The following is a 26655-nucleotide window of genomic DNA, read 5'->3' as shown; positions in this document are numbered from 1 at the left end:
CTCAATACATAAAGCAAATGCTGACAGCCATAAAAGGGGAAATCAACAGTAACACAGTAATAAGAGGGGACATTAACACCCCAATTTCACCAATGGACATATCATCCAAAATGAAAATAAATAAGGAAACACAAGCTTTAAATGATACGTTAAACAAGGTGGACTTAATTGATATTTATAGGACATTCCATCCAAAAACAAGAGAATACACTTTTTTCTCAAGTGCTCATGGAACATTCTCCAGGATAGATCATATCTTGGGTCACAAATCAAGCCTTGGTAAATTTAAGAAAATTGAAATCATATCAAGTATCTTTTCCGACGACAACGCTATGAGACTAGATATCACTACAGGAAAAAATCTGTAAAAATACAAACACATGGAGGCTAAACAATACACTACTTAATAACCAAGAGATCACTGAAGAAATCAAAGAGGAAATCAAAAAATACCTAAAAAAATGACAATGAAAACACGACGACCCAAAACCTACGGGATGCAGCAAAAGCAGTTCTAAGAGGGGAGTTTATAGCAAAACAATCCTCCCTCAAGAAACAAGAAACATCTCAAATAAACAATCTAACCTTGCATCTAAAGCAATTAGAGAAAGAAGGAAAAAAAACCCCAAAGTTAGCAGAAGGAAAGAAATCATAAAGATCAGATCAGAAATAAATGAAAAAGAAATGGAAACAATAGCAAAGATCAATAAAACTAAAAGCTGGTTCTTTGAGAAGATAAACAAAATTGATAAACCATTAGCCAGACTCATTAAGAAAAAAAGGGAGAAGACTCAAATCAATAGCATCAGAAATGAAAAAAGAGAAGTAACAACTGACACTGCAGAAATACAGAGGATCGTGAGAGATTACTACAAGCAACTATATGCCAAAAAAATGGACAATCTGGAAGAAATGGACAAATTCTTAGAAAAGCACAACCTTCAGAGACTGAACCAGGAAGAAATAGAAAATACAAACAGACCAATCACAAGCACTAAAATTGAGACTGTGATTAAAACTCTTCCAACAAACAAAAGCCCAGGACCAGATGGTTTCACAGGCGAATTTTATCAAACCTTTAGAGAAGAGCTAACACCTATCCTTCTCAAACTCTTCCAAAATATAGCAGAGGGAGGAAGACTCCCAAACTCACTCTATGAGGCCACCATCACCCTGATACCAAAACCAGACAAAGATGTCACAAAAAAAGAATACTACAGGCCAATATCACTGATGAACATACATGTAAAGATCTTCAACAAAATACTAGCAAACAGAATCCAAACAGCACATTAAAAGGATCATATACCATGATCAAGTGGGGTTTATCCCAGGAATGCAAGGATTCTTCAATATACGCAAATCAATCAATGTGATACACTATATTAACAAATTGAAGGATAAAAATCATGTGATCATCTCAATAGATGCAGAAAAAGCTTTAGACAAAATTCAACACCAATTTATGATGAAAACCCTCCAGAAAGTAGGCACAGAGGGAACTTACCTCAACATAATAAAGGCCATATATGACAAACCCACAGCCAACATCGTTCTCAATGGTGAAAAACTGAAACCATTTTCACTAAGATCAGGAACAAGACAAGGTTGTTCACTCTCCCAACTATTATTCAACATAGTTTTAGCCAGAGCAATCAGAGAAGAAAAAGAAATAAACAGAATCCAAATTGGAAAAGAAGAAGTAAATCAGTCAGTGCTTGCAGATGACATGATACTATACATAGAGAATCCTAAAGATGCTACCAGAAAACTTCTAGAGCTAATCAACGAATTTGGTAAAGTACCAGTATACAAAATTAATGCACAGAATTCTCTTGCATTCCTATACACTAATGATGAAAAATCTGCAAGAGAAATTAAGAAAACACTCCCATTTACCATTGCAACAAAAAGCATAGGGCTTCCCCGGTGGCGCAGTGGTTGAGAGTCTGCCTGCCAATGCAGGGGACACGGGTTCGAGCCCTGGTCTGGGAGGATGCCGCGTGCCGTGGAGCGGCTAGGCCTGTGAGCCACAACTACTGAGCCTGCGCGTCTGGAGCCTGTGCTCCGCAACGGGAGAGGCCGCGATAGTGAGAGGCCCGCGCACCATGATGAAGAGTGGCCCCCACTTGCCGCGGCTGGGGAGGGCCCTCACGCAGAAGCGAAGACCCAACACAGCCAAAAAAATAAATGGATAAATAAATAAATAAATAAATAAATATTAAAAAAAACAAAAAAAGCCAAGCACACAAAGCAAAGATAACATTTAAAAAAAAAAGCAAAAAAAAAAAGCATAAAATACCTAGGAATAAACCTACCTAAGGAGACAAAAGACCTGTATGCAGAAAACTATAAGACACTGATGGAAGAAATTAAAGATGATACAAACAGATGGAGAGATATACCATGTTCTTGGATTGGAAGAATCAACATTGTGAAAATGACTATACTACCCTAAGCAATCTAGAGATTCAGTGCAATCCCTATCAAACTACCAATGGCATTTTTCAACGAACTAGAACAAAAAATTTCACGATTTGTATGGAAACACCAAAGACCCCAAATAGTCAAAACAATCTTGAGAAAGAAAAATGGAGCGGGAGGAATCAGCCTCCCAGACTTCAGATTATACTACAAAGAGAGTATGCTACTGGCACAAAAACAGAAATATAGATCAATGGAACAGGATAGAAAGCCCAGAGGTAAACCCACGCACATATGGTCACCTTATCTTTGATAAAGGAGGCAAGAATATACAATGGAGAAAAGACAGCCTCTTCAATAAGTGGTGCTGGGAAAACTGGACAGCTACATGTAAAAGAATGAAATTAGAACACTCCCTAACACCATACACAAAAATAAACTCAAAATGGATTAAAGACCTAAATGTAAGACCGGACACTACAAAACTCTTAGAGGAAAACGTAAGAAGAACACTCTTTGACATAAATCACAGCAAGATTTTATTTTGATCCACCTCCTAGAGTAATGGAAATAAAAACAAAAATAAACAAATGGGACCTAATGAAACTTAAAAGCTTTTGCACAGCAAAGGAAACCATAAACAAGACAAAAAGACAACCCTCAGAATGGGAGAAAATATTTGCAAATGAAGCAACTGACAAAGGATTAACCTCCAAAATTTACAAGCAGCTCATGCAACTCAATATCAAAAAAACAAACAACCCAATCCAAAAATGGGCAGAAGACCTAAACAGACATTTCTCCAAGAAGATATACAGATTGCCAACAAAGACATGAAAGAATGGTCAACATCACTAATCATTAGAGAAATGCAAATCAAAACTACAATGAGGTATCACCTCACACAGGTCAGAATGGCCATCATCAAAAATCTACAAACAATAAATGCTGGAGAGGGTGTGGAGAAAAGGGAACCCTCTTGCACTGTTGGTGGGAATGTAAATCGATACAGCCACTATGGAGAACAATACGGAAGTTCCTTAAAAAACTAAAAATAGAACTACCATACAACCCAGCAAGAAACTACTATGATCAAACACCAACAAATTGGATAACCCAGAAGAAATGGGTAAATTCTTAGAAACATACAATCTACCAATACTGAATTCTGTATAACTCGAAAATCTGAACAGACCACTAATGAGTTGAATCAGTAAGCAAACGCCACCCCCCAAAAAAGAAAAGCCCAGGACCAGACTGTTTCATTGGTTAATTCTACCAAACATTTAATGAAGAATTAATGCTAATCCTTCTCAAAATCTTCCAAAAAATTGAAGATGACATAACACCCCCAAACTCATTTTAAGAGTCTATTACTACCCTAATACCAGAGCCAGATAAGGACACTACAAGGAAAGAAAACTAGAGGCCAATATCCTTAATGAATACAAATGCAAAAATTATCATCAAACTACTAGCAAACCAAATTCAAGCATGTTAAAAGGATCATATACCATGGTCAAGTGGGATGCATCCCTGCAATGCAAAAATGGTTCAACATATAAAAATAAATGAATATGAGGCACCACATGAATAGAATGAAAGAAGAGAATCATATGATCATCTCAACAGAGCCAAAAAAGCATTTGACAAATTTCAACATCCCTTCATGATAAACATTGGGAATAGAAGGAATGTACCTCAACATAATAAAGATCATATACAACAAACCTATGGCTAACATTATACTCAAAGGTGAAAGGTAAATCTTTTCCTCTAAGATAAAGATCAAGACAAGGGTGCCCACTCTCACCATTCCTATTCGACATAGTTAGCCAGAGCAACCAGGAAAGAAAAGGGTATAAAAGGCAACCAAATCAGAAAGGAAGAAGTAAAATTATTTCTGTTTGCTGATGACATAATCTTTTATGGAGAAAATACTAAAGATTTCACCAAAAAACTATTAGAATAAACAAATTCAATAAAGTTTCAGAATACAATACCAACCTACAAACTGAGTTGTGTTCTGATATATTAACAATGAATTAACAGAATATAACTAAAGAAATCAATCCCATTTACAATAGCAATAAAACAACAAAATATCAGTAATAAATTTAACCAAGGAAGGGAAAGATTTGCACAAAGAAAAGTATAAGACTGTGAAGAAAGAAAGTGAAAAAGAGGGAATTCTCTGGTGGTCCAGTGGTTAGGACTCTGTGCTTCCACTACAGGGGGCCTGGGTTCGATCCCTGGTCAGGAAACTAAGATCCCACGAGCCGTGAGGCACAGACAAAACGAAAGAAAGAAAGAAAGAAATTGAAAAAGACACAAATAAATGGAAAGATATCCCATGTCCATGGACTGGAAAAATTAATATTGTTAAAATATGCATATTACCCAGAGCCATCTATAGATTCAATGCAATCCCTCTCAAAATTCTAATGACATTTTTTCATAAAAATACAGAAAACAATCTTAAAATTTGTATGAAACCACAAAAGACTCCAAGCGGCCAAAGCAATCCTGAGAAAGAAAAACAAAGCTGGAAGCATCACAGTTCCTGTTTTCAACTTATATTAAAAAGCTATAGTAATCAAAAAGTATGGTCCTGGCATAAAAGCAAGTGTTGGGAAAACTGGATATTCACACGCAAATAATGAACTGGACCCTTGTATTACACTACTCACAAAAATTAACTCAACATGGACTAAACACCTATATGTAAGAAGTGAAATCATAAAATTCTTGGAAGAAAACAGTGAGAAATCTCCTTGACATTGGTCTTGGCAATGATTTTATAACTATGACAACAAAACCACAAACAAAGGCAAAAATAAACAAGTGGGACTACAGCAATATAAGGGTTCTGCACAGCAAAAGAACTGATCAAAATGAAAAGGCAACTACAGAATGGGAGAAATATTTACAAACTATATATATGATAAGAGGTTAATACCCAAAGTATATTAAGAAGTCATATAACTCACTAGCAAAAACTAAATTATCTTATTAAGAAATGGTCAGAGGACCTAAATAGACATTTCTCCAAAGAGGATATTCAAATGGCCAACAGGTACATGAAAAGGTGCTCAACATCACTAATCATCAGAGAAATGCAAATCAAAACCACAAGTGAGATCACCTCACACCTGTTAGAATGGTTATCATCAAAAAGATAAGAGATAACAAATGCTGGCAAGGATGTGGAGAGAATGGAACCCATGAGCACTGTTGGTGGGAATGTAAATCGGTACAACCACTATAGAAAACAGTATGGAGTTTCCTGAAAAAAAATAAATATAGAACTACCATATGAATCAGCAATTCCACTTCTAAGTATATATCTGAGGAAATGAAATCACTGTCTCAAATAGGTCTTTGCACCCCATGTTCACTGCAGATTATTCACAACAGCCAAGATATGGAAACAACCTAAGTGTCCACTGACTAACGAGCAGATAAATTGTGAGATGTGTGTGTTTAATAATCATGTATAGGGCTTCCCTGGTGGCGCAGTGGTTGAGAGTCTGCCTGCCAACGCAGGGGACATGGGTTCGAGCCCTGGTCCAGAAAGATCCCACATGCCGTGGAGCAACTGGGCCCGTGAGCCACAACTACTGAGCCTGTGTGTCTGGAGCCTGTGCTCCGCAACAAGAGAGGCCGCGATAGTGAGAGGCCCGTGCACTGCGATGAAGAGTGGTCCCCACTTGCCGCAACTGGAGAAAGCCTTTGCACAGAAATGAAGACCCAACACAGCCAAAAAAAAAAAAAAATCATGTATATATGAATATTATTCAGTCATAAAAAAAGAAGGAAATCCTGTCATTTGACACAACATGGATGAAGTCAGAGGGCATTACTCTAAGTGAAATAAGTCAGACAGAGAAAGACAAATACTACATGATCTCAGTAGGTGGAATCTAAAACAACTGAACTCATAGAAACAGAGAACAGATTGGTGGTTGCCAGGGCGAGAGCTGGGGGTGGGAATGAGTGAAAGTGGTCAAATGGTACAAATTTCTAACCTGGGGATACAATGTAACTATAGTTAACAATATTGTATTGAATATTTGAAAGCTGCTAAAAGAGCAGGTCTTAAAGTTTCTCAACACACACACACACACACACAAATGGTAACCATGTGAGATGATGGATTATCAAATATATACATATATATATAAACTTACTGTGGCAATCATTCTGCAATATATACATATATCAAATCATTACATTGTACACCTTAAACTTACGCAATGTTATATATCAGTTGTATCTCAGTAAAACTGGAAAAAAGAGTGGGTCTTGTAAAAAATAATAAACAGAAACCTCAATTAGAGTCGGGCTACCAGAAGGGGAACTCTCACAGCCTGGAGGATAGCAGAACCCAACAGGAAAAAGAAAGACTTCTCTTCTTTCCTGGCAAGGACTCAGCCAATAAAAAGCCATGGACACTTTGTTTACTATAGCTCCCTTCAACTTCCTTTTTCCCCTTTATAAAAGTGTTGTTTCCCTTGCCATGAGAGGATCTGCACCTGGCTCAACATGGTTGCAGACCCCGAATCATAATTCTCTGCTGATTCTGAGTAAACCCATCATTTCTAGAGAAATCTGGCAGTCTATTTGTTTTAGATCAACAATCTCATAATGTAAATTCAGCAAGGTTACTGGATATTTACAAAAATATATAAAAACTGGCCATATATGGATATACACTAGCAGTGAGAAACTGGAAGATGAATTTAAATGATCAAGACCAGTGGCAATAGCATCAGAGCATATAAAATACCTAAGAATAATTTTAGCAGTATATGTATTAAACCTCCACAGAGAATTTTTAAACGACCTGAATGAATGGAAAGATAAATCATGTTGGTGGACTGGAAGATCCAACATTATTATGATATCAATTCTCCCCTAACTGATTCATAAATTACACACCATCCCAATCAAAACCTAAGTAAGCTTTTGTGTATGTGTACAACTAGACAACCTGATTCTAAAATCTATATGAAAATGCAAAGTTATATATAGACATACATAGTATTGACAAAGCACAAAGTTGGATAGCTTAAACTACCTGATTTCAAAATATTTAACAAAGCTACCATATTCAAGGAATTGATTCTTAACCTAAAAAAAAAATTTTAGAATATTATGATTGGTGTCTATCATTTTAAAATTTAATCTTCATACTCTTTGTTGTTGGAATAAACAAAAAATGTATTTTTATATTGATATTTTAATTTTATACTGGCTTTTTATAGCATTCTTCCTTAACTCATATATTTTTCCTTTACAAATTTTTATTACAAAACTTCCAATCAAACTTAAAGTCTGAAGAATGGCACCAGGAAAACACATACTAACCACTTATATTCAATAATTCCTATCATCTGCTTTATTTGCTTCACACACACATGATCTCAACATTAGTTCTCAGCAAAGAAACACTGTTTTCAGGAGGATTCACAATAGTGATGAAGACCTGGACAATTTCTGACAGTCTTTCCTGAGGCTTTGGCTGAAAGGGGACCGACAGCAAGGACTGAGAATAAAAACAAATTCCTAGAAAATATCTGATTCTTCTTTAGCCATGGTAACAAATAACCCCTAGAACTGGTTTTAGATTTATCTAATCAATCAATATATCTTTTATACTAATGGTAGCAAGTACACACCAGTACAGATTTTAATTCTGTCTAATCTGTCAATGGCAATTTGAATCACTGTACATGCTACTAAAAGTCAACTAAATATACAAATGGGTCAGTATAAAAATCACAGTGTAGCCTTATTTTTCTGAAGCACTGTCAAGTTCGCTCCCCTTGCTACTTTTTATATAGCTTGTTGCAAAAAGAACATAACTCTGTAGAAAAAACTCATTCCCATTTTCCAGAAAACAGTAGATTATGAATATTTGATGGCTGTTCCTTCCTACAACAGTCTGCTCCTTGCAAACATAATAAAGAATTGAATGCAATAATAAAAGTTACCTTGAAACAAAAATACAGTGAACGTCACTTAACCAAAAAGCACATGAATGTATATCAATTATTAATTTTGAGGAAAATACTGATTTTATTTTTTTGATATTTATTTTTATTTTATATTTATTTAATATTTTGATATTTATTTTTATTGATGTTTATTTTTATTAATTGAGGAAAATATGTTTAATAATTAACATTAAAATCACACTGATTATATAATAAATATTGATGCAAGCATACCACTGCTCAAAACAATTAAACTGACTTACAAAGGCCAAATGTTTTTTAAAACAATATGAAATTATGATCAGTTGAATTTATAAATATTCTGATTTTAAAGCAATTATATAGTTTAATTTTTATGCTCTTAATTAGTAATAAAAATGCTATTAAAGGAAGAATAAACTAAGTAATATATATATTCTTGCTTTAAAATATTTAGGAAATTTTGAAACATGAAAATAATGAGAGCAAATTTGATAGTAATTACATACCAAAGCAACTCCTCCAGCAAAATTCTTATCACATATTTTTGAAGGATGTGTGGCTCCTATAAAAGTAGGAGTTTTCTGGAAGCTAAAAAAAATAACAATTTTCCTCATAATTACATTTCAGTGGTATTATTAATGATAATCAGATCAGACACAAGAATGTAGAGATAACAGGTAGTAAAAGTTTATTAGCCAAGAGACATCAAAAAATTGTATCACTCAAAATTAACCTCCTTTAGTTATTTCAAAACTTTTATGTAATTTTACTTTTTTCAGGTAATTTTATGTCGTTTGATAAAAGATTTTAAGTCTTACCTCACATTAGCTACTTGAGGACAAAGACGTTAACCTACATTTTTTTCCCATCCCATGGTGTCTACCAAATTTACAGAACTCAGTATACATTAAGTAAATGCTTGTTTTTCATAATTAACATATAAAATCATTTTGGGTTATTTCTTTATACAAATATGAAATACTATACTCACGCAAATAAGTATGCAGTATGATGAGGTTGGGAGAGAAATTCGTATTTCCATTCTAAAAGTCTATATAATATATGATTAGGATGTCTTGTAGTAGAAATTTTGTTTTTGTTTGACCAAATCTCTATGGAAGATATTCTAACAGTCAGTTTTAACTGGGTAAGCATCTAAATGGAGAAAATAAATGAAAATTTTTAAATAAATTTGAATATTAAATTTTTGTAAAGGTATATTTAAGACATTTAATTCAATATTTTGAATGTGGAAACTCTTCAACAGCACAGCAAAATACTATATACATCAATTCATATTACCTATCTTACAAAATATATTTAAAAAATAGTTTTTAAAAACTTACAGTGTTAACAAAGCCAATGATCTGAATAACCTTCTGTGTTACACCTTTTACATCAGAGCCCATGTAATCAAACTGAAAAAGATAAATTATTATTAAAAAATAGTGGATACCATTAATATACCACATAACCTTTATATCTATAATATGCTATATACTAGTATATATATTAGTATATATACTAATATGCTTTATATCTATAATATGCTATATGCTATATAGTATATGCTATATACTATATACTAAGTAGCCAGAGGGCTACATTCCAACTGAAATCCAGGAAATGCATATTTACATTTGTACATGTAAATGTATAAATAATAATTTATTTAAATAAATTAATTAAATGTATAACTTTATATAATAAATTAAAAATTTAATAACATGATTTTAAATGTTTAATGCACTTGTAGCATTATTTATTTATAAAAATTGAATCATAAATTTTTTAAATGTTATTTCAAAATACACTTATTTCTAAAATAATACATATAATCACAAACCAAAAACTATATGCATAAAGAGGGAAAAATCTTTAATAAAAGGCTCACTGTTTAAGTGATCATAGATACTGTGTTAGGTTACATCCTCTGATATCACCACGTAACTCATGTTACTCATGCTTCTTTATTTCAATAAGCTCTTTCTAACTGCTTAAAAATGCCAGAACAATATTAAAAAACAATGGTGATATCAGGAATGTGAGCTTTGCTCCTGATTTTTCACTGGAAAATCTCAAATATTTCACCATTAAGTGGTGTTCAGTTTAAGATGAGTATTCTAATCATGTTGAGAAACACCTACTTATAAATCTTCCTACTTATAAAACTTTTGTTAAAAATGAAGTTGAATTTTTATCCAAAGCCTTTTTGAAGCATACCAAAATGATAATGACCTTTGTCTTTTGACCTACTGATGGAATACATTTCATTAATACTTTACTTAATATTAAACCATCATTACACTGTTTGATCAAAACATTACATTCTATTAATATACTATCAAAATTAATATAATATTTTGTTTAGAAGTTTGTAGCTTTCAGAACGATGGGCCTGTTGGTCATGTGTGCATGTATGCATCCTTTGTCATAATGGAGCAAATGAATGTTGCTTACTAAATTTTAAAGCACTACCTAAAATTAAGTTGCTTGTTTTTTCTACATCCTAGAATTGTATTAGCTTATGAATTATATCTTCCTGAAACATTTTTAAAAACTCTCCTTTAAAACTATCTATACTTAACACTGGCAACTGACCCATTCAAATTTTTCATTTCCAGTTTTTTGAAATATAATTGACATATAAGATTGTGTTAAAGTGTACAATGAGATGATTTGATTTAAAGTCTTATCTCCATTGGAGAATTCATGAAATTTGCATTTGTTTGTTTGTTTTAATCTCCCCCAAGGACACAGTTATACCATCTTAATCCTTTTCAACAGCATAACATGTTTTCTTCCTTTTTGCTTAATTACAGTTTCTACCTACTTGTCTTTTCAACAAACCAGTTTGTGAATTTACTTATCCATTTTAATGTTTCTGTTTATCATCAACTTATCGAATATCAAGTATTTTTCCTTATTTTTCTAATATCAAATTATTTCAAGAATATGAATTTCCTCTCCGTTTAGTTTTTATACTATCCTCTGCGACAGGTATTATCTGTATTTACCAATATTCAGTTCTCTTCTAACTCAGGAACCCTTCTTTTAAAGATAGGCATGGGCAGGTGATTCACTTTGGCCAATGCAATGAGGGCAAAAGTGATGCATGCCACTTCTGAGAAGTATTTCCTTATTGTAGCTCATGTCTCTCTGGTCTGCACTTCTATCGGTTTGGCAATTGGAAAAGAAACTATCAATCTAGAAATGCCAAAAAATCTAAGCATTCTCTAGTGCTGAGCCAACACATGGAAGACTGCTGCCCTGGAGAGTTAGCCAGGAGCATGGTTTGACATTGATTGAATGAATGAAACTAAAACTGTGTTTAGCCACTAAGATTGGGGGAGTGTTTCTTATGAGAGCATAACCTAGCCTCTTCTGATTAATACACATCCACCTAATTTTTAAAACATTATATACAATTCATTAATTTCTAAAAAGCTAAAAACTATAGTTTTTCTTTTCTGCCTTGAAAAATTACTCATAATTGTATTTAATTTTTTAATTTTATTATTTTTGCCTTATCTCTTTTTTTTTAAAGATTCTTTAAAATTATTAGCACCTTTAATTATTATTTATTTTATTTTGGCTGTGTTGGGTCTTTGTTTCTGTGCGAGGGCTTCCTCTAGTTGCGGCAAGCGGGGGCCACTCTTCATTGCAGTGCGCGGGCCTCTCACTATCGTGGCCTCTCTTGTTGCGGAGCACAGGCTCCAGACACGCAGGCTCAGTAGTTGTGGCTCACGGGTCTAGTTGCTCCGTGGCATGTGGGATCTTCCCAGACCAGGGCTCGAACCCGTGTCCCCTGCATTAGCAGGCAGATTCTCAACCACTGCACCACCAGGGAAGCCCTGCCTTATCTCTTTTTACTCTTTTTTTTAATATACTGTGATAAAGTTTTGGCAAAATGGTTTTTTTTTTTAATAAATTTATTTATTTTATTTTTGGCTGCGTTGGGTCTTCGTTGCTGTGCCTGGGCTTCTCATTGCAGTGGCTTCTCTTGTTGCAGAGCACAGGCTCTAGGCATGCGGGCTTCAGTAGTTGTGGCACGTGGGCTCAGTAGTTGTGGCTCGCAGGCTCTAGAGCTCAGGCTTGGTAGTTGTGGCGCATGGGCTTAGTTGCTCCGCGGTATGTGGGATCTTCCTGGGTCAGGGCTCGAATCCGTGTCCCCTGCATTGGCAGGTGGATTCTTAACCACTGCGCCACCAGGGAAGCCCCTGGCAAATTGGTTTTTGCTTTTACAAAACTATTGGTGTTTTCCTTGTGACCTATAGATGACTACATTTGCATGTATATTCTATATATATCTATAGACATTTGAATGTATGTGGTACCCATTCATAAGGTACAAAGGTCAGTAAGTGTTTAGTAAAACAAACTGATAAATAATTTCATATTTATATGTTAACATTTATTTTCTGTCTATCTGTTAAAGGCTAACAGAAATGATTTAATGTACTCCAGTATAGTTTTGGTTTCTGTTAGATTCTTCTGATTACTTCCAAAGGTTTTCTTTTTATACTTTTATCATAATTCACTCAGCACTAAATGCTTATTATTAGAAATTCATCTTTAACTTGAATTGTAACATTCAATATAAAATACTCCTTTAATTCTTCTATTTACATTTTTTTTACCCTGAACTTTATCTATTAGTAATATCATCCTGATTTTCTTTTTTTATGGTAAATCTTGGCACATTTTTGCTGGTCTTTTAAAAAATGTTTTATACCTAACAGTGTCATTTTATTTTAAGCTGTCTCATAAATGTCATCTAATTTGAGATCCTTTGCACATTAATGGGAATATTTAATCCATTCCATTATTGTAATCAATGAAGCTGACTTAACAGTTTTCTATTTTTCCTATTCATGTCCTCATGGTATTTCCTTTTGATTTTTGCTATGTTATAAGAGAATATTTGGAGGGGGGAGGTTCTATATGATTTCAAGGTTATATCTTCAGGATTTTATATTCAGATATGTTTAAACATTGTTCAACAAGTTTCTCCATTTTTATCAACTCGACTCACCTATATAAAAAGGACTTAACCCCTGATGAGGTGAAAATCAAAAATTTTGAGGATTCATCAGGGTTCATTTCTTTTTTCCAAAATGCATATTAACTCTTACTAGGAAGAGGCTGAATATGGTTATATAAATAAGGCACTACCACATCCTGCCAACTGACTGAATGCATACATTGCCTTTCTCTTTCTTTCTGACTTAGTGATAAGTTGGTATATATAATTGTTTTGAAGTGTGTGTTTTTTAGTGCTACCCAACTCTTAAATTTTTAGATCAAATTTACTGAGGTATAATATATATACAATTAAATTCCCCCATTTTAAAGATTCATTAATTTTGACAAATAGCACTTACTTTATATTCTGAAAAAAATTCAACCTACAGAAAATATAAAATTCAAAGACTATCCATATATGCTTCACATAGATTAATCTATTATTAATATTTGCCACATTTTGTTCTTTCTATGTATCTTTATCTACCTGTCTATGGTTTTTACCCACAACTGGTGTGTCTTGGAAAAGAGAGCACACATAACTTGCCATGCTGAGAAATGGCTCTCAGACACTTAGATTTTAAAGAACTTTTTGTTTTAAGCTAGAAAAATAACTTAGATTACTAGCTTTTTATTGTGCTAAAAAAGACAGTAAAACTTGTACCATTCATATTAGTGCCTCATTTTCTAAGCAAGGACATAATCACCCAGTAAAGGTTAGTTCTGTAAATGAATAAATTTAGCTTTTTGAAAAATTCAGTCTATTTTTCTTATTTTGTCTAATTTGGCTGCAGATGGGCCCTGGTCCTCAGTCCCGAGTTTGAGAGCCACTGTCCAGAGAAGTAGACAGAACAGAGAGTGAAGCAAAAAAAAAAGTATGGATCTGGGCATACATTGTTCATTTTGTTGAATTATATGGTAGTAAGTTGCAAACACTTCAAGATGTAGTTCCTAAGAATAAGGACTTTCTCCTGTTTGCCTACTAGACCATTATCATGCTCAAGAAACTTAACATTAATTCAATAATATTAAATATATAATATAAGTAATAAATAATATCTGTCACAATTAATAACTATCTATACATATAATATACATATACATAGTATCTATATGTCATAGCTAATGATACATAATATATAATTTCAAATAAAAAATATTTCTGGGCAAAGAAGCTAATCCATAGATTTGCCTAATGCTGAATACAGCCTCCAGCCCTGCCAATAGAGAAACCTAACCAGAGATTCTGAATCTCAGTAGCCCACCCTGCAGCTCCAATTACAGTGGCACTTGAGCAGAGAGCCCAGCCAGTGGCTCTCTGTCTGCAGAGCCAAGGCAGTGGCCCTGACTGTCCAGGGAGCTTAGTGTACAGTCTTTCTGATTTGATCCAAAAATATAATTTCCAGTCCAGGGCCTGTTTTGCAGCCCAAACTTGGCAAGAAACTCATTTACAGCCCTGCCCAAAACTAAATACATCCTCCAGCCCAGCCTGACGAGGAAACCTGACTGAAGATCTGGGAATCTCTGTAGTCCATCCTGCAGCTCCAATTAGAGCAGCCCTTGAGGGGAGAGCCCATCCAGCTGTCCTATCAATCTGCAGAGCTAGGATGGTGGCCCACCAGGCCAGTGAACTTTGTGCATAGTTCTGCTTAATTTGATCCACCCCAAAAAAGACTAGAATTGGGGCCTAGCCTACTGCTGAATACAGCCTTCAGCCCACCTGACCAGGGACTGTACCTGAGTATACAGGATGCTGTGTAGCCCATAATATAGCTCTGCTTACAGGAGCACTGAACAGAGAACACAGCCCATGGCTTTCTGCATCTGCAGAGCAAAACTGGTAGCCCCATCTGACCAGGGAATTCAATGCACAGTGTTATCTGATTCAAGTCCTCAAACATGAGCCATGGAGGCCATGGGGCTCATTCTGCTGGCACACCAGGGCAGGGGAGCTAATTCATAGGCCTGCCTACTGCTGCGTATAGACCCAGTGCTGACCATCTAGGATGCCTGACTAGAAAATCCAGGCAACTGTGGGGCTCATCCTACAGCTGCACTTGGGCAGAGAACTAAGCCAGGAGTCCTATATAACTGTTCTTAGCCAGCACCCCTCCCGTGACCTCAGTGCTCAGGCAGTAGCCTCACCCAAAAATACTCTGAGAGCAAACCCCACCTACCCAAAGACACTACCAGCCGACACTCCCAATGCCTCAAATTAAGTTTAAAGGTGAAGGACTATCTCTGCCAAAGTGAGCCTATAAAGTCTGGAATAGAGAAAGCCGATTCAAATGCTCAGATATAGAGTCTGGAATAGTGACAGCCGATTCAAATGCTCAGATATCGAGTCTGGAACACAGACAGCTAAATCATAAAAATCAGGAAAACACGTGATGACACCACCAAAGGAAATGAACAAAGCTCCAGTAACTGACCCTAGTGAAATGTCAGACAAAGAATTCAGAAAAATCATCTAAAGAAGTTTAGTGAACTACAAGAGCACAAAGACAACTAAAGAAAATTAGAAAAACAATGCATGAACAAACTAAGTTCAACAAAGAAATAGAGATCAACAACAACAAAAACAAATAGATATCTTAGAGCTGAAAAATATGATAACTGAACTGTAGAATTAAACAGAGAGTTTCAACAACAGACTCAACCATGCAGAATAAAGAATCAATTATCAACAAAACAGGGCATTTGGCATTATCCATCCAGAGTGCAAAAGAAAAAAGAATGAAAAAGAGTGACAAAAGCTTATGAGACTTATGGAGAACAATAAGAAGAAACAATACCTGTAATATGGAAAACCAGAAAGAAAGGAAAAAGAAAAAGGGACAGAAGGTATATTTAAACCAATAATGGCTGAAAACTTCCCAAACATGTGAAAAGAAACAGGCCTCCACATCAATGAGGCCTAAAAGATCCCAAATAGGGGTACATCAAGACACATTATAATTAAATTGTCAAAAATCATAGACAAAGAGAGTTTTTAAAGTAGTAAGAGAAAAGCAACAAATCACATATGTGTAACACTTTATGAGGAACGTTCATAAGACTAACAGTAGATTATTCAACAAAAATTTTTCACACCAAGAGAAAATGGGATGATATATTCAAAATATTGAAAGAAAAGTCTGTCAACTGACAACATTATACCTGGCCAAGCTGTCGTACAGAAATGAAGGCAAGATACTTTCCTAAACAAAAGCCAAGGGACTTCATCACCACTTGACCTGACTTCCAAGATATGCTAAAGGGAATTCTTTGAGTCAAAATAAAATTATGCTAATTAACATCATAAAAACATCTGAATGTCACATAAAACTCACTGGTGCTGGTAAATATATAATCAGAGTTACATTCTCTAATGTGGCAATGGTTGTGCATAATCACTAACAACTCTAGTTAAAAGATTTTTTTTAAGTATTAAAAATAACCATATCTAAAATACTGTTACTGTATATACAATATTAAGACTGAGTAAAGTGTAATACCAATAACCTAAAATTTGAAGGGGAGGGGAAGTAAAAATGTAAAGTTTAGGAATGCTAGGAAAGTTAATTTGTTAATTTGTTATCACTTTAATTTAGGGTGCTATATCCTTAACTCAGGGGTCAGATTGACAAACTACAGTCCACAGGCCACATATAGCCTACTGCCTAATTTTCTATGATTCTCAACCTAAGAATATTTCTTATTCTCAGTTGATTTGATGATAGGGGAATGCTAACTGTGAATACCAAATAAGCAAAATATTATCCCTTCAAAACAATTTCATTCTCATTAGTAGACTAATATTACAAAATTATTATACTCAATTACTATTATTATATTTTGAATTTTTGTCACTAAAAATTCTGGAAATTTTAAAAAATAAAATATGGTGCTACAATATTTTATGTAAACCTCATGGTAACCAAGAAGGAAAAACATGTACTGTAAGTCCCCTACATACGAACCTTCAAGCTGTGAACTTACAAAGATGCGAGCATGCATTCCCATGTCGAATCACGTAAGTTAGTTCACGTGTCTGGCATACAATGTCACGTGCGTGCATCCTCTACAAGTGGTTGTGCTTTTGTGTACTTTACTGTACAGTACTGTATAGAGTATAGTAGTACAGTATCTCTATTTCAAGCCCAGGATGTCCAAAAGTAAGCATAAAAGCAGCAGTGATGTAGCTGGTACTGATAAGAAGCACCAAGCAATAATGATGGAAACAAAAGTGAAAATAATTGAGAGACTGGAGCAAGGCAAAAAGATGGAATTGGAGGCCCAGAGAAAGGATGAAGAGAGACAAGAGGAAGAAGAAGTAACTGAAGAATAGAAGAGATTCAGGATGCAGGAAATGGCAAGGGGATTTCCTTTATTTGAGGAGGCACTGTTAGTTTTTGAGGTGCAGGACCCAAATGTAGAATGGTACACGAAGGTTGCAGCAGCCATTCAGAATCCAATCCACTGCTACCATGTCATCTATGACGAGAAGAAAAGAGCTACTACCTAGACATCACTGGATTTTTTCAACAGGGTAGACAGAATTGAATCCAGCAAGGAACCAGAACCTGTGCCATGAACCTCAGGTGTGAGTGAAGTTGTAGCTTGCCCTGTCTCTTACTGCTGATGATCCTTCAGCTCTACCATCTCCCACCTCCTCTCCCTTCTCCAGTCCACTGACTCTTCTTGCCTGTTCACTCGATGCCAGCCCCATATGTCAGCCGTTGTACTGTACTACTGTACTTTTCCAGGTACTGTACTATAAGATTTAAAAAGTTTTATTTTTTGTGTTTGTTTTTTATGTATTATTTGTGTAAAAAGTATCATAAACCTGTTACAGTACAGTACTATATAGCCGATTGTCTTAATTGGGTACCTAGGCTAAATTTGTTGGACTTACAAACAAATTGGACTTAAGAATGCACTCTTGGAACAGAACTTGTTCGTATGTAGGGGAATTACTGTAATAGTTACACAAAAGAACATGACAAAAATGGTCAAAGCATATTGATACTAAAAGTCATCAAATCACAAAAGAATACAGGAGGATCAGAAGTGAGAAATGATGGCTCTACAAAACAGTCAGAATATAATTAACAAAAGGGCAGCAGTAAGTCCTTACCAATCAGTAATTATAAATGGGAATGGATTAAATTCTCCAATCAAAAGACAGAATGTTAAACAGAAAAAAAGAAGATCCAATAATATGCTGCCTATAACAAACTCAGTTTAGCGTTAAAGACAAAAACAGACTAAGAAGGAAGGGATGGAAAAAGAAATTCCAAGCTAATGGTAACCACAAAAAGTCAAGGATTAATAAACTTATTTCAGACAAAATAAAAATTAAACTAAAAATGGTAACACAAAGAAGTGTATTTTATTAATATAATCATAACGATAAAGGAGTTAATCCATCAAAAAGATACAATTGAAAATATTTATGCACACAACATCAGAGCATGAAAATATATAAAGCAAATACTAACAGAACTAAAAAGGAGAAATAAACAACAGTACAATACTTGGAAACTTTGATACCCCATTTTTAACAATGGATATCTCATCCAGCAGAGAATCAATAAGAAAGCAGCAGATTTAAACAACATTATAGACCAAATCTACCTAACAGCTATATACATAACATTCTATCTGACAACAGCAGAATACACATTCTTCTCAAGTGCAAATGGGACAATTTCTAGGATACACCATGTAGGGCTACAAAATAAGTCTTAGCAAATTCAAGAAGACTGAAATCATAGCAAGAATCTTCTCTGATCATAATGGTAACAATCTAGAAATCAATAACAGGAGGAAAACTGGAATACTGAAGAATACATGGAAATTAAACAAAACTCCCAAACAATCAATGGCTCAAATAAGAAAATAACTGGAGGGAAAAGATCTTGAGTCAAATAAAAATGGAAATAAAATATAACAAAATTTATGGGATATGGCAAAAGCACTTCTAAGAGGGAAGTTTACAGCTATAAATGACTACACATCAAGAAAACTGAAAGATCTCAAATAAACAACCTAACTACATCTCAAGGAACTAGTAATAAAAGAAGAAGCTCAGCTGAAAATTAGCAGTTATTGAAAGTATTAATAAAGATTAGAGCAGAAATAAATGAAAAAGAGAAAAGGAAAATTATAGAAAAGATTAACAAAACTAAGATTTTTGTTGTTCAGAAGGTAAACAAAATTGACAAATATTTAGCTAGAATAACCAAGAAAAAAAGAGCAAGGATCCACATCAACAAAATTAAAAATGAGACCACAGCTATCACAACAGATAACACAGAAATACGAGGATCATAAGAGGCTACTATGAACCATTATATGCCAACAAACTGGACAGCCTACAGAAAATGGGAAACTGTTACAAACATACAACCTACCAAGAATGAAACAGAAAGAAATAAAATCTGAACAGATCAATAACTATTAAGGAGATTAAATCAATAATAAAAAGTCTCCCAGTGAAGAAAAGACCAGGACTAGATGGATTCACTGATGAATTTTACCAAAACTTTAAAGAATTAACACTAATTATTTTCAAACTCTTCCAAAAAATCAAAGAGGTGGGAACCCTCCCAAACTTATTTCATGAAGCAAACATTACTCTGATAACAGAGCCTGAAAGGAACACTACAAGAAAAAAATTAAAACTATAGGCCAATATACCTGATGAATATTGATACAAAATGGTGAATAAAATTCAGCAACTCTTTAAAAGGATCATTCATCAAAATCAATGCATAGCTAGAACAACAGACATAGATCAATAAGGAAGTAGAAAACTTAAACCCTATAGACCAATTGTCCTAATAGGTATACAAAACACTAAACTCAACAAGGCAGAATATACAAATATACATTCTTCTAAAGCACACATGAAACAGCGATGCCAGTATCGTGGTAACATGAAATGCTCTGTTTGTCTCCCCCCTCAATCACAACCAGTAAAATAACCATAACACAACAAAGTTTCCTGTGCCCAACACACCAGGATGCTGGAGAATTCCACACATCTATAAGGTAAAGGTGGGCAGACTGGAACACATAGTGGGGGTGAAACCAGAGGAACAGCAGAGGCACTGCCTGCAATCCCATCTCCCACCCCATAAAGGAAAGTTAAGAAAAGCATTCCAGTGAGTTAAAAAATAAAATTGATGAACAGAATGAATAATTTACCAAAGAGATTGAAGCTCTTAAAAAATAAAACAAATAAATAAATTCTGGAGCTAGAGAATTCAATAAATGAGATGAAGAATTCATTACAAAGCATTGGAAATAGAACAGACCATATGGAAGAGAGAATTAGCCAGCTCAAATATAGAAAACTAGAAATGATACAGGTAGAAGAGGAGAGTGAAACAAGATGGAAAAAATGAAGAAATTCTGTGAGAACTATCTGATTCCATTAGGAAGGGCAACATGAGGAAAATGGGTATCCCAGATGGAAAAGAGAGGAAGAAAGGAGCACAGAATTTACTTAAAGAAATTATAGCTGAGAACTTTCCAAACAAGGGGAAGGAACTGGATATACAAGTCAATGAAGCTTAGAGAACACCTAATTATATCAATTCAAAATGACCTTCTCCAAGACATATTATACTAAAATTGACAAAGTCAATGACAAAGAACAAATTTTAAAGGCAGCAGGGGAGAAAAGGTAACCTACAAGGAGCCCCCATTAGGCTATCAGCAGATTTCTCAGTGGAAACTCTGCAGGCCAGGAGAGAGTGGAATGACATACTCAAAATATTAAATCTGAAAACTGTCTGCCAAGAATACTCTATCCAGCTAAGTTATCCTTCAGATATGAAGGAAAAATAAAGGCTTTCCCAGACAAACAAAAGCTGAGAGAGTTCATTACCACTAGACATGTCTTATAAGAAATGTTGAAAGGAGCTCTTCTACCTAAAATGAAAAGGCAAAAGCACACAAAACTTTGAGTAAAATGATATACAGACAAACAGAATTTAAAAATTGCACCCCTGTATTAGAATTTGTTGTTAAGCACTTCATAGAATAAAGGTTAAAGGCAGCTGGGTAGAGTAGAAAAATGACTATAGCTAATTCAATTTGGTAACAAACTCACTACATAAAAAGGGATAGATAATTTGAGATAACAAACACAAAAAGGAAAGAGGAAAAGAATGGAACTCATACAGGCAAATGAAGATAAGATGCTACCAGCAGAAAAATAACTATTTTGTCTATGAGTTGTTTTATACAAACTTCATGATAACCACGAAATATAAATCTAGAACAGAGACATAAAATACAAAAAAAAGGAAACTGAGAAGAACATCATGGAAAACCACCAAACCAAGATGACAAACAGAAACACAAGAAAAAAGAAACAATGGAGATACAGAGCAGCCAGAAAACAAAAGCAGCACTATGAAGACCTCATTGATCAATAATCACCCTAAATGTAAATGGATTGAATTTACCAACCAAAAGACACAGAGTGGCTGAATGGATTAAGAAACAAGACCCAGTAATATGCTGCCTCCAGAAGACACATCTTAGCTCTGAAGACAAACATAGGCTCAAAGTGATGGGATGGAAGATGACACTCCAAGCCAATGGCAGCCAAAAGAAAATGAGTGTAGCCATACTCATAACAGACAAAATAGACTTCAAGTCAAAAAAAGTAACAAGAGACAAAAATGGACGGTATATAATGATAAAAGGAACAATTCATCAAGAACACATAACAGTTATTAATATGTATGCACCAAACATAGGAGAACCAAAATATATAAAGCAATTATTAACAGACCTAAAGTCAACAAGGAAACAGTGGCCTTAAATGAAACATTAGACAAGATGGATTTGATAGATTTGTACAGAACATTCCATCTAAATGCATCAGAATACACATTCTTCTCAAGTGCACATGGAACTTTCTCAAGGACAGACCATATGTTGAGAAACAAAACAAGTCTCCATAAATTTAAGAAAATTAAAATCATATCAAGCATCTATCCCAACCACAATGTTATGAAACAAGAAATCAACTACAAGAAGAAAGCCCTGAAAATCACACATGTGTGGAGACTAAACACCATTCTTTGAACAACTATTGGATCAAAGAAAAAATCAAAGGAGAAGTCAAAAATTACCTGAAGACAAATGAAAATGCCACATATCAAAATCTGTGGGATGCGGTACTAAAAGGGAAGTTTATATCAACACCAGATTACCTCAAGAAATTAAGAAAAATCTCAAAGAACCAACCTAACCCATACCTAAAGGAACTAGAAAAAGAAGCAAAAGTGAAGCAAAAAGTCAGTAGACAAAAAAGGAATTAATAAAGATCAGAGCAAAAATAAATGAAAGAGACTAATAAAACAATAGAAAAGATTGACGAAACTGAGATGGTTCTTTGAAAAAAAAGACAAACCTTTAGCTAGACTAAGAAAAAAGAGAGACACTCAGAGAAAATCAGAAACAAAAGAAGAGAAATTACAACAGATACCTTAGAAACACAAGGATTTTGAGAGAATACTATGAACTGCTATATGCCAAGAAATTTAACAACATACAAGTGGACAAATTCTCAGAATTATACAACCTTTCAAGACTGAATCATGAAGAAATAGAAAATCTGAATAAACCAATCACTAGTAAGGAGACTGAATCAGTAATAAAAAAAACTCCCAAAAAACAAAAGTCCACGGTGAAATGGCCACATAGGTGAATTCTACCAGTCAAAGAAGCTTTAATATCAATCTTTTCAAACTGTTCCCAAAAAATTAAGGAGGAAGAAATGCTTCCTAGCTCATTTTACAAGGCCAACCTTACCCTTTTACTAAAATTAGACAAGTACAACACACAAAAAAGTACATTAAAACCTAATATCTCTGATGAATATAGATGCAAAAATCCTCAACAAAACATTAGTAAACCAAATACAACAATACGTTAAAAGGATCATACACCATGAATAAGTGAGATTTATTCCAGGGACACAAAAATGGTTCAACATCCAGAAATCAATTAGCATGATACACCACATTAACAAACTGAAGAATAAAAACCATATGATCATTTCGATAGATGCAGAAAAAGCTTTTGACAACATTTAACATCCATATGATAAAAACTATCAGTAAAATGTATATAATAAAGGCCATATATGACAAACCCAAACAAACACTATATTCAATGCTGAAGAATAGAATGCTATCCCTCCAAGATCGAGAACAAGACAAAGATGCCCACTATCACACTCTTATTCAACACAGTTTGAGGAAGAGCAATCAGGCAAGAAAAAGAAGTAAAAGGCATCCAAATCAGAAAGAAGAAGTAAAACTGACCTATTTGCAGATGGCATAATTTTACATATAGAAAACCTGAAAGACCCCACCAAAACCTATTATAACTAATAAACAAATTCAATAAAGTTGCAAATTTATTGAAACAAATTCAATAAAGGTACACAATCATTATACAGGTATCTATAGTCTTTTTATGCAGTAACAATGAACTAGCAGAAAGAGAAATTAAGAAAACAACCACATTTACTTTAAAAAAAGAGAAGATACAGATTTGAAAGGCTCCCATGGCCCTCATGGAGTATGACGGATGGATGAGTTCAGCAGTCTCAATGAGTTACTCATCAGGAAAAGGAAGCCTCTCCTCCCAGGTTTTTGTGTGCACTGGGACTGAGAGAAAAAGCAGTGACTTCATAAGAGCCTGGGCAAGACCTACCTGCTGGCCTTAGAGCATTTCCTGGGGAGGTGGGGGATGGCTTTGGCTCACTGTAGTGACACGGACACTGGTGAGAGAGGTACCTGGGAGTACTCATTGGGGTGAGCTCTCCTGGAAGCGGCCATTTGACAGCAAGACCTGGCCCCACCCAATGGCCTGTAGGCTCAAGTGCTGGGATGCCTCAGGCCCAACAACCAACAGAGCAGAAACACAGCCCACCCATCAGCAGACAGGCTGCCTAAAGTAGTCCTGAGCCCAAAGCTGCTCTAAACACACCTCTTGACATGTCCATGCCCACCAGAGGGAAAAGACCCAGCTCCACACACCTGTGGGCAGGACCCAGGCCCTCCCACAAGGAAGCCTGCACAAGCCTCTTAGAACAGCCTCACCCACCAGGGGGCAGACACCAGAAGGAAGCAGAACTACAATCCTGTAGGCTCTCGAACAGAGACCACAAACACAGAAAGTCAGACAAAATGGAATGGCAGAGGAATATGTTCCAGACAAAGGAACAAGATAAAACCCCAGAAAAACAACTAAGTGAAGTGGAGATAGGCAATCTACCTGAAAAAATAATTCAGAGTAATGATAGTAAAGATGATCCAAGATTTCGAAAAAAGAAAGGAGGCACAGAATGAGAAGATACAAGAAATGTTTAAGAAAGATCAAGAAGATCTAAAGAACAGAGTTGAACAATACGATAATTGAAAAGAAAAATACACTAGAAGGAATCAGTAGCAAGATAAAAGAGGCAGAAGAACAGATAAGTGAGCTGGAAGACAGAATGGTGGAAATCACTGCCACAAAACAGAATAAAGAAAAAAAGAATGAAAAGAAAAGAGGACAGTCTAAGAGACCTCTGGGACAACATTAAACAAAACAGCATTCGCATTATAGGGGTCCCAGAAGGAGAAAAGAGAGAAAGGTCCTGAGAAAATATTCAAAGAGATAATAGCCAAAAATTTCCCTAATATGGGAAAGAAGTCACCCAAGTCCAGGAAGGGCAGAGAGTCCCATACAAGACAACACCAAGGAGGAACACGCTGAGACACATATTAATCAAATTGACAAAAATTAAAGACAAAGAGAAAATCTTAAAAGCAACAAAGGAAAAGCAACAAAAAACATACAAAGGAATCCCCATAAAATTATCAACTGATTTTTCAGCAGAAACTCTGCAGGCCAGAAGGGCGTGGCACAATGTATTTAAAGTGATGAAAGGGAAAAACCTATAACCAAGAATACTCTACCCAGCAAGGCTCTCATTCAGACTTGACAGAGAAATCAAAAGCTTTACAGACAAGCAAAAGAATTCAGCACCACCAAACCAGTTTTACAACAAATGCTAAAGGAAAAACTCTAGGCGGAAAAGAAAAGGCAACAACTAGAAAAAAGAAAACAAATGGGAAAGCTCACCTGTAAAGGCAAACATGTAGCATAGTCAAGAAATCATCCACACAAAAATATGATATCAAAACCAGCAATCATGAGAAGAGGAGAATACAAATTCAGGATATTGGAAATGCACTTGAAATTAACAGTCAACCAACTTAAAACAAACTTTTATATATATAGACCACTGTATCAAAACCTCATGGAAACCATAAACCAAAAAACTACGTTAGATATACACACAAAAAATAAAAAGGAATCCAAACACAACACTAAACATAGTCATCAAATCACAAGAAAAGAGAACAAAAGAGAAAAGGAAGAAAAACAGCTTACAAAAAATCCAGAACAATTTTTAAAATGGCAATATAAACACACATATTGGTAATTATCTTAAATGCAAATGAATTAAATGCTCCAATCAAAAGACATAGACTGGCTGAACAGATAAAAAACAAGACCCATGTATATGCTGTTTACAAGAGACTCACTTCAGATCTAGAAACCTGTACAGACTGAAAGTGAGGGGATGGAAAAAGGTATTCCATGCAGATGGAAATCAAAAGGAAGCTGCAATAGCAATACTCATATCAGACAAAATAGACTTTAAAATAAAGACTGTTACAGGAGACAAAGAAGGACACTACATAATGATCAAGGGATCAATCCAAGAGAAAGATATAACAATTGTACACACACACATATATATATATATGCACACAACACGGGAGCACCTCAATATATAAGGCAAATGTTAAAAGGTATAAAAGGAGAAATTGATAGTAACACAATAATAGTGGGGGACTTTAACACCCCAGTTACAACAATGGAGAGATCATCCAGACAGAAAATCAATGAGGAAACACAGTCCTTAAATGACACATTAGATCAGGTGGACTTAATTGATATCTATACAGTGTTCCATAGAAAAGCAGCAAATACACATTCTTCTCAAGTGCACAAGGAACATTATTGAGGATAGATCACATCTTGGGCCATAAGGCAAGCCTCAGTAAATTTAAGAAAACTGAAATCATATCAAACATCTTTTCTGAATACAACACTATGAGATTAGAATTCAACTACAAGAAAAAAACTGCAAAAA

General features: G+C 34.8%; 1 protein-coding gene across 3 annotated transcripts in view; it reads right to left on the bottom strand.

Annotated features, from left to right (window-relative positions):
• LOC309619527 (disintegrin and metalloproteinase domain-containing protein 5-like) overlaps positions 1–26655 on the bottom strand; it is a 147105-nt gene that overhangs the window by 102286 nt on the left and 18164 nt on the right. For all 3 annotated transcript variants that reach the window (XM_082374758.1, XM_082374760.1, XM_082374759.1), the window contains 3 exons: positions 9752–9823; positions 9397–9560; positions 8912–8993 (listed from right to left, as the gene is read on the bottom strand). In XM_082374758.1, the coding sequence (XP_082230884.1) occupies positions 8912–8993; positions 9397–9560; positions 9752–9823 (318 nt within the window). The remainder of the gene's footprint in view (positions 1–8911; positions 8994–9396; positions 9561–9751; positions 9824–26655) is intronic.

This window comes from Balaenoptera borealis (genome assembly GCF_965194805.1).
Source record: "Balaenoptera borealis genome assembly, chromosome: 21".
Classification (NCBI taxonomy): domain Eukaryota; kingdom Metazoa; phylum Chordata; class Mammalia; order Artiodactyla; family Balaenopteridae; genus Balaenoptera; species Balaenoptera borealis.
The sequence above is the reverse complement of the archived record's forward strand: the minus strand, read 5'-3'. Positions and strand labels throughout refer to the sequence as shown.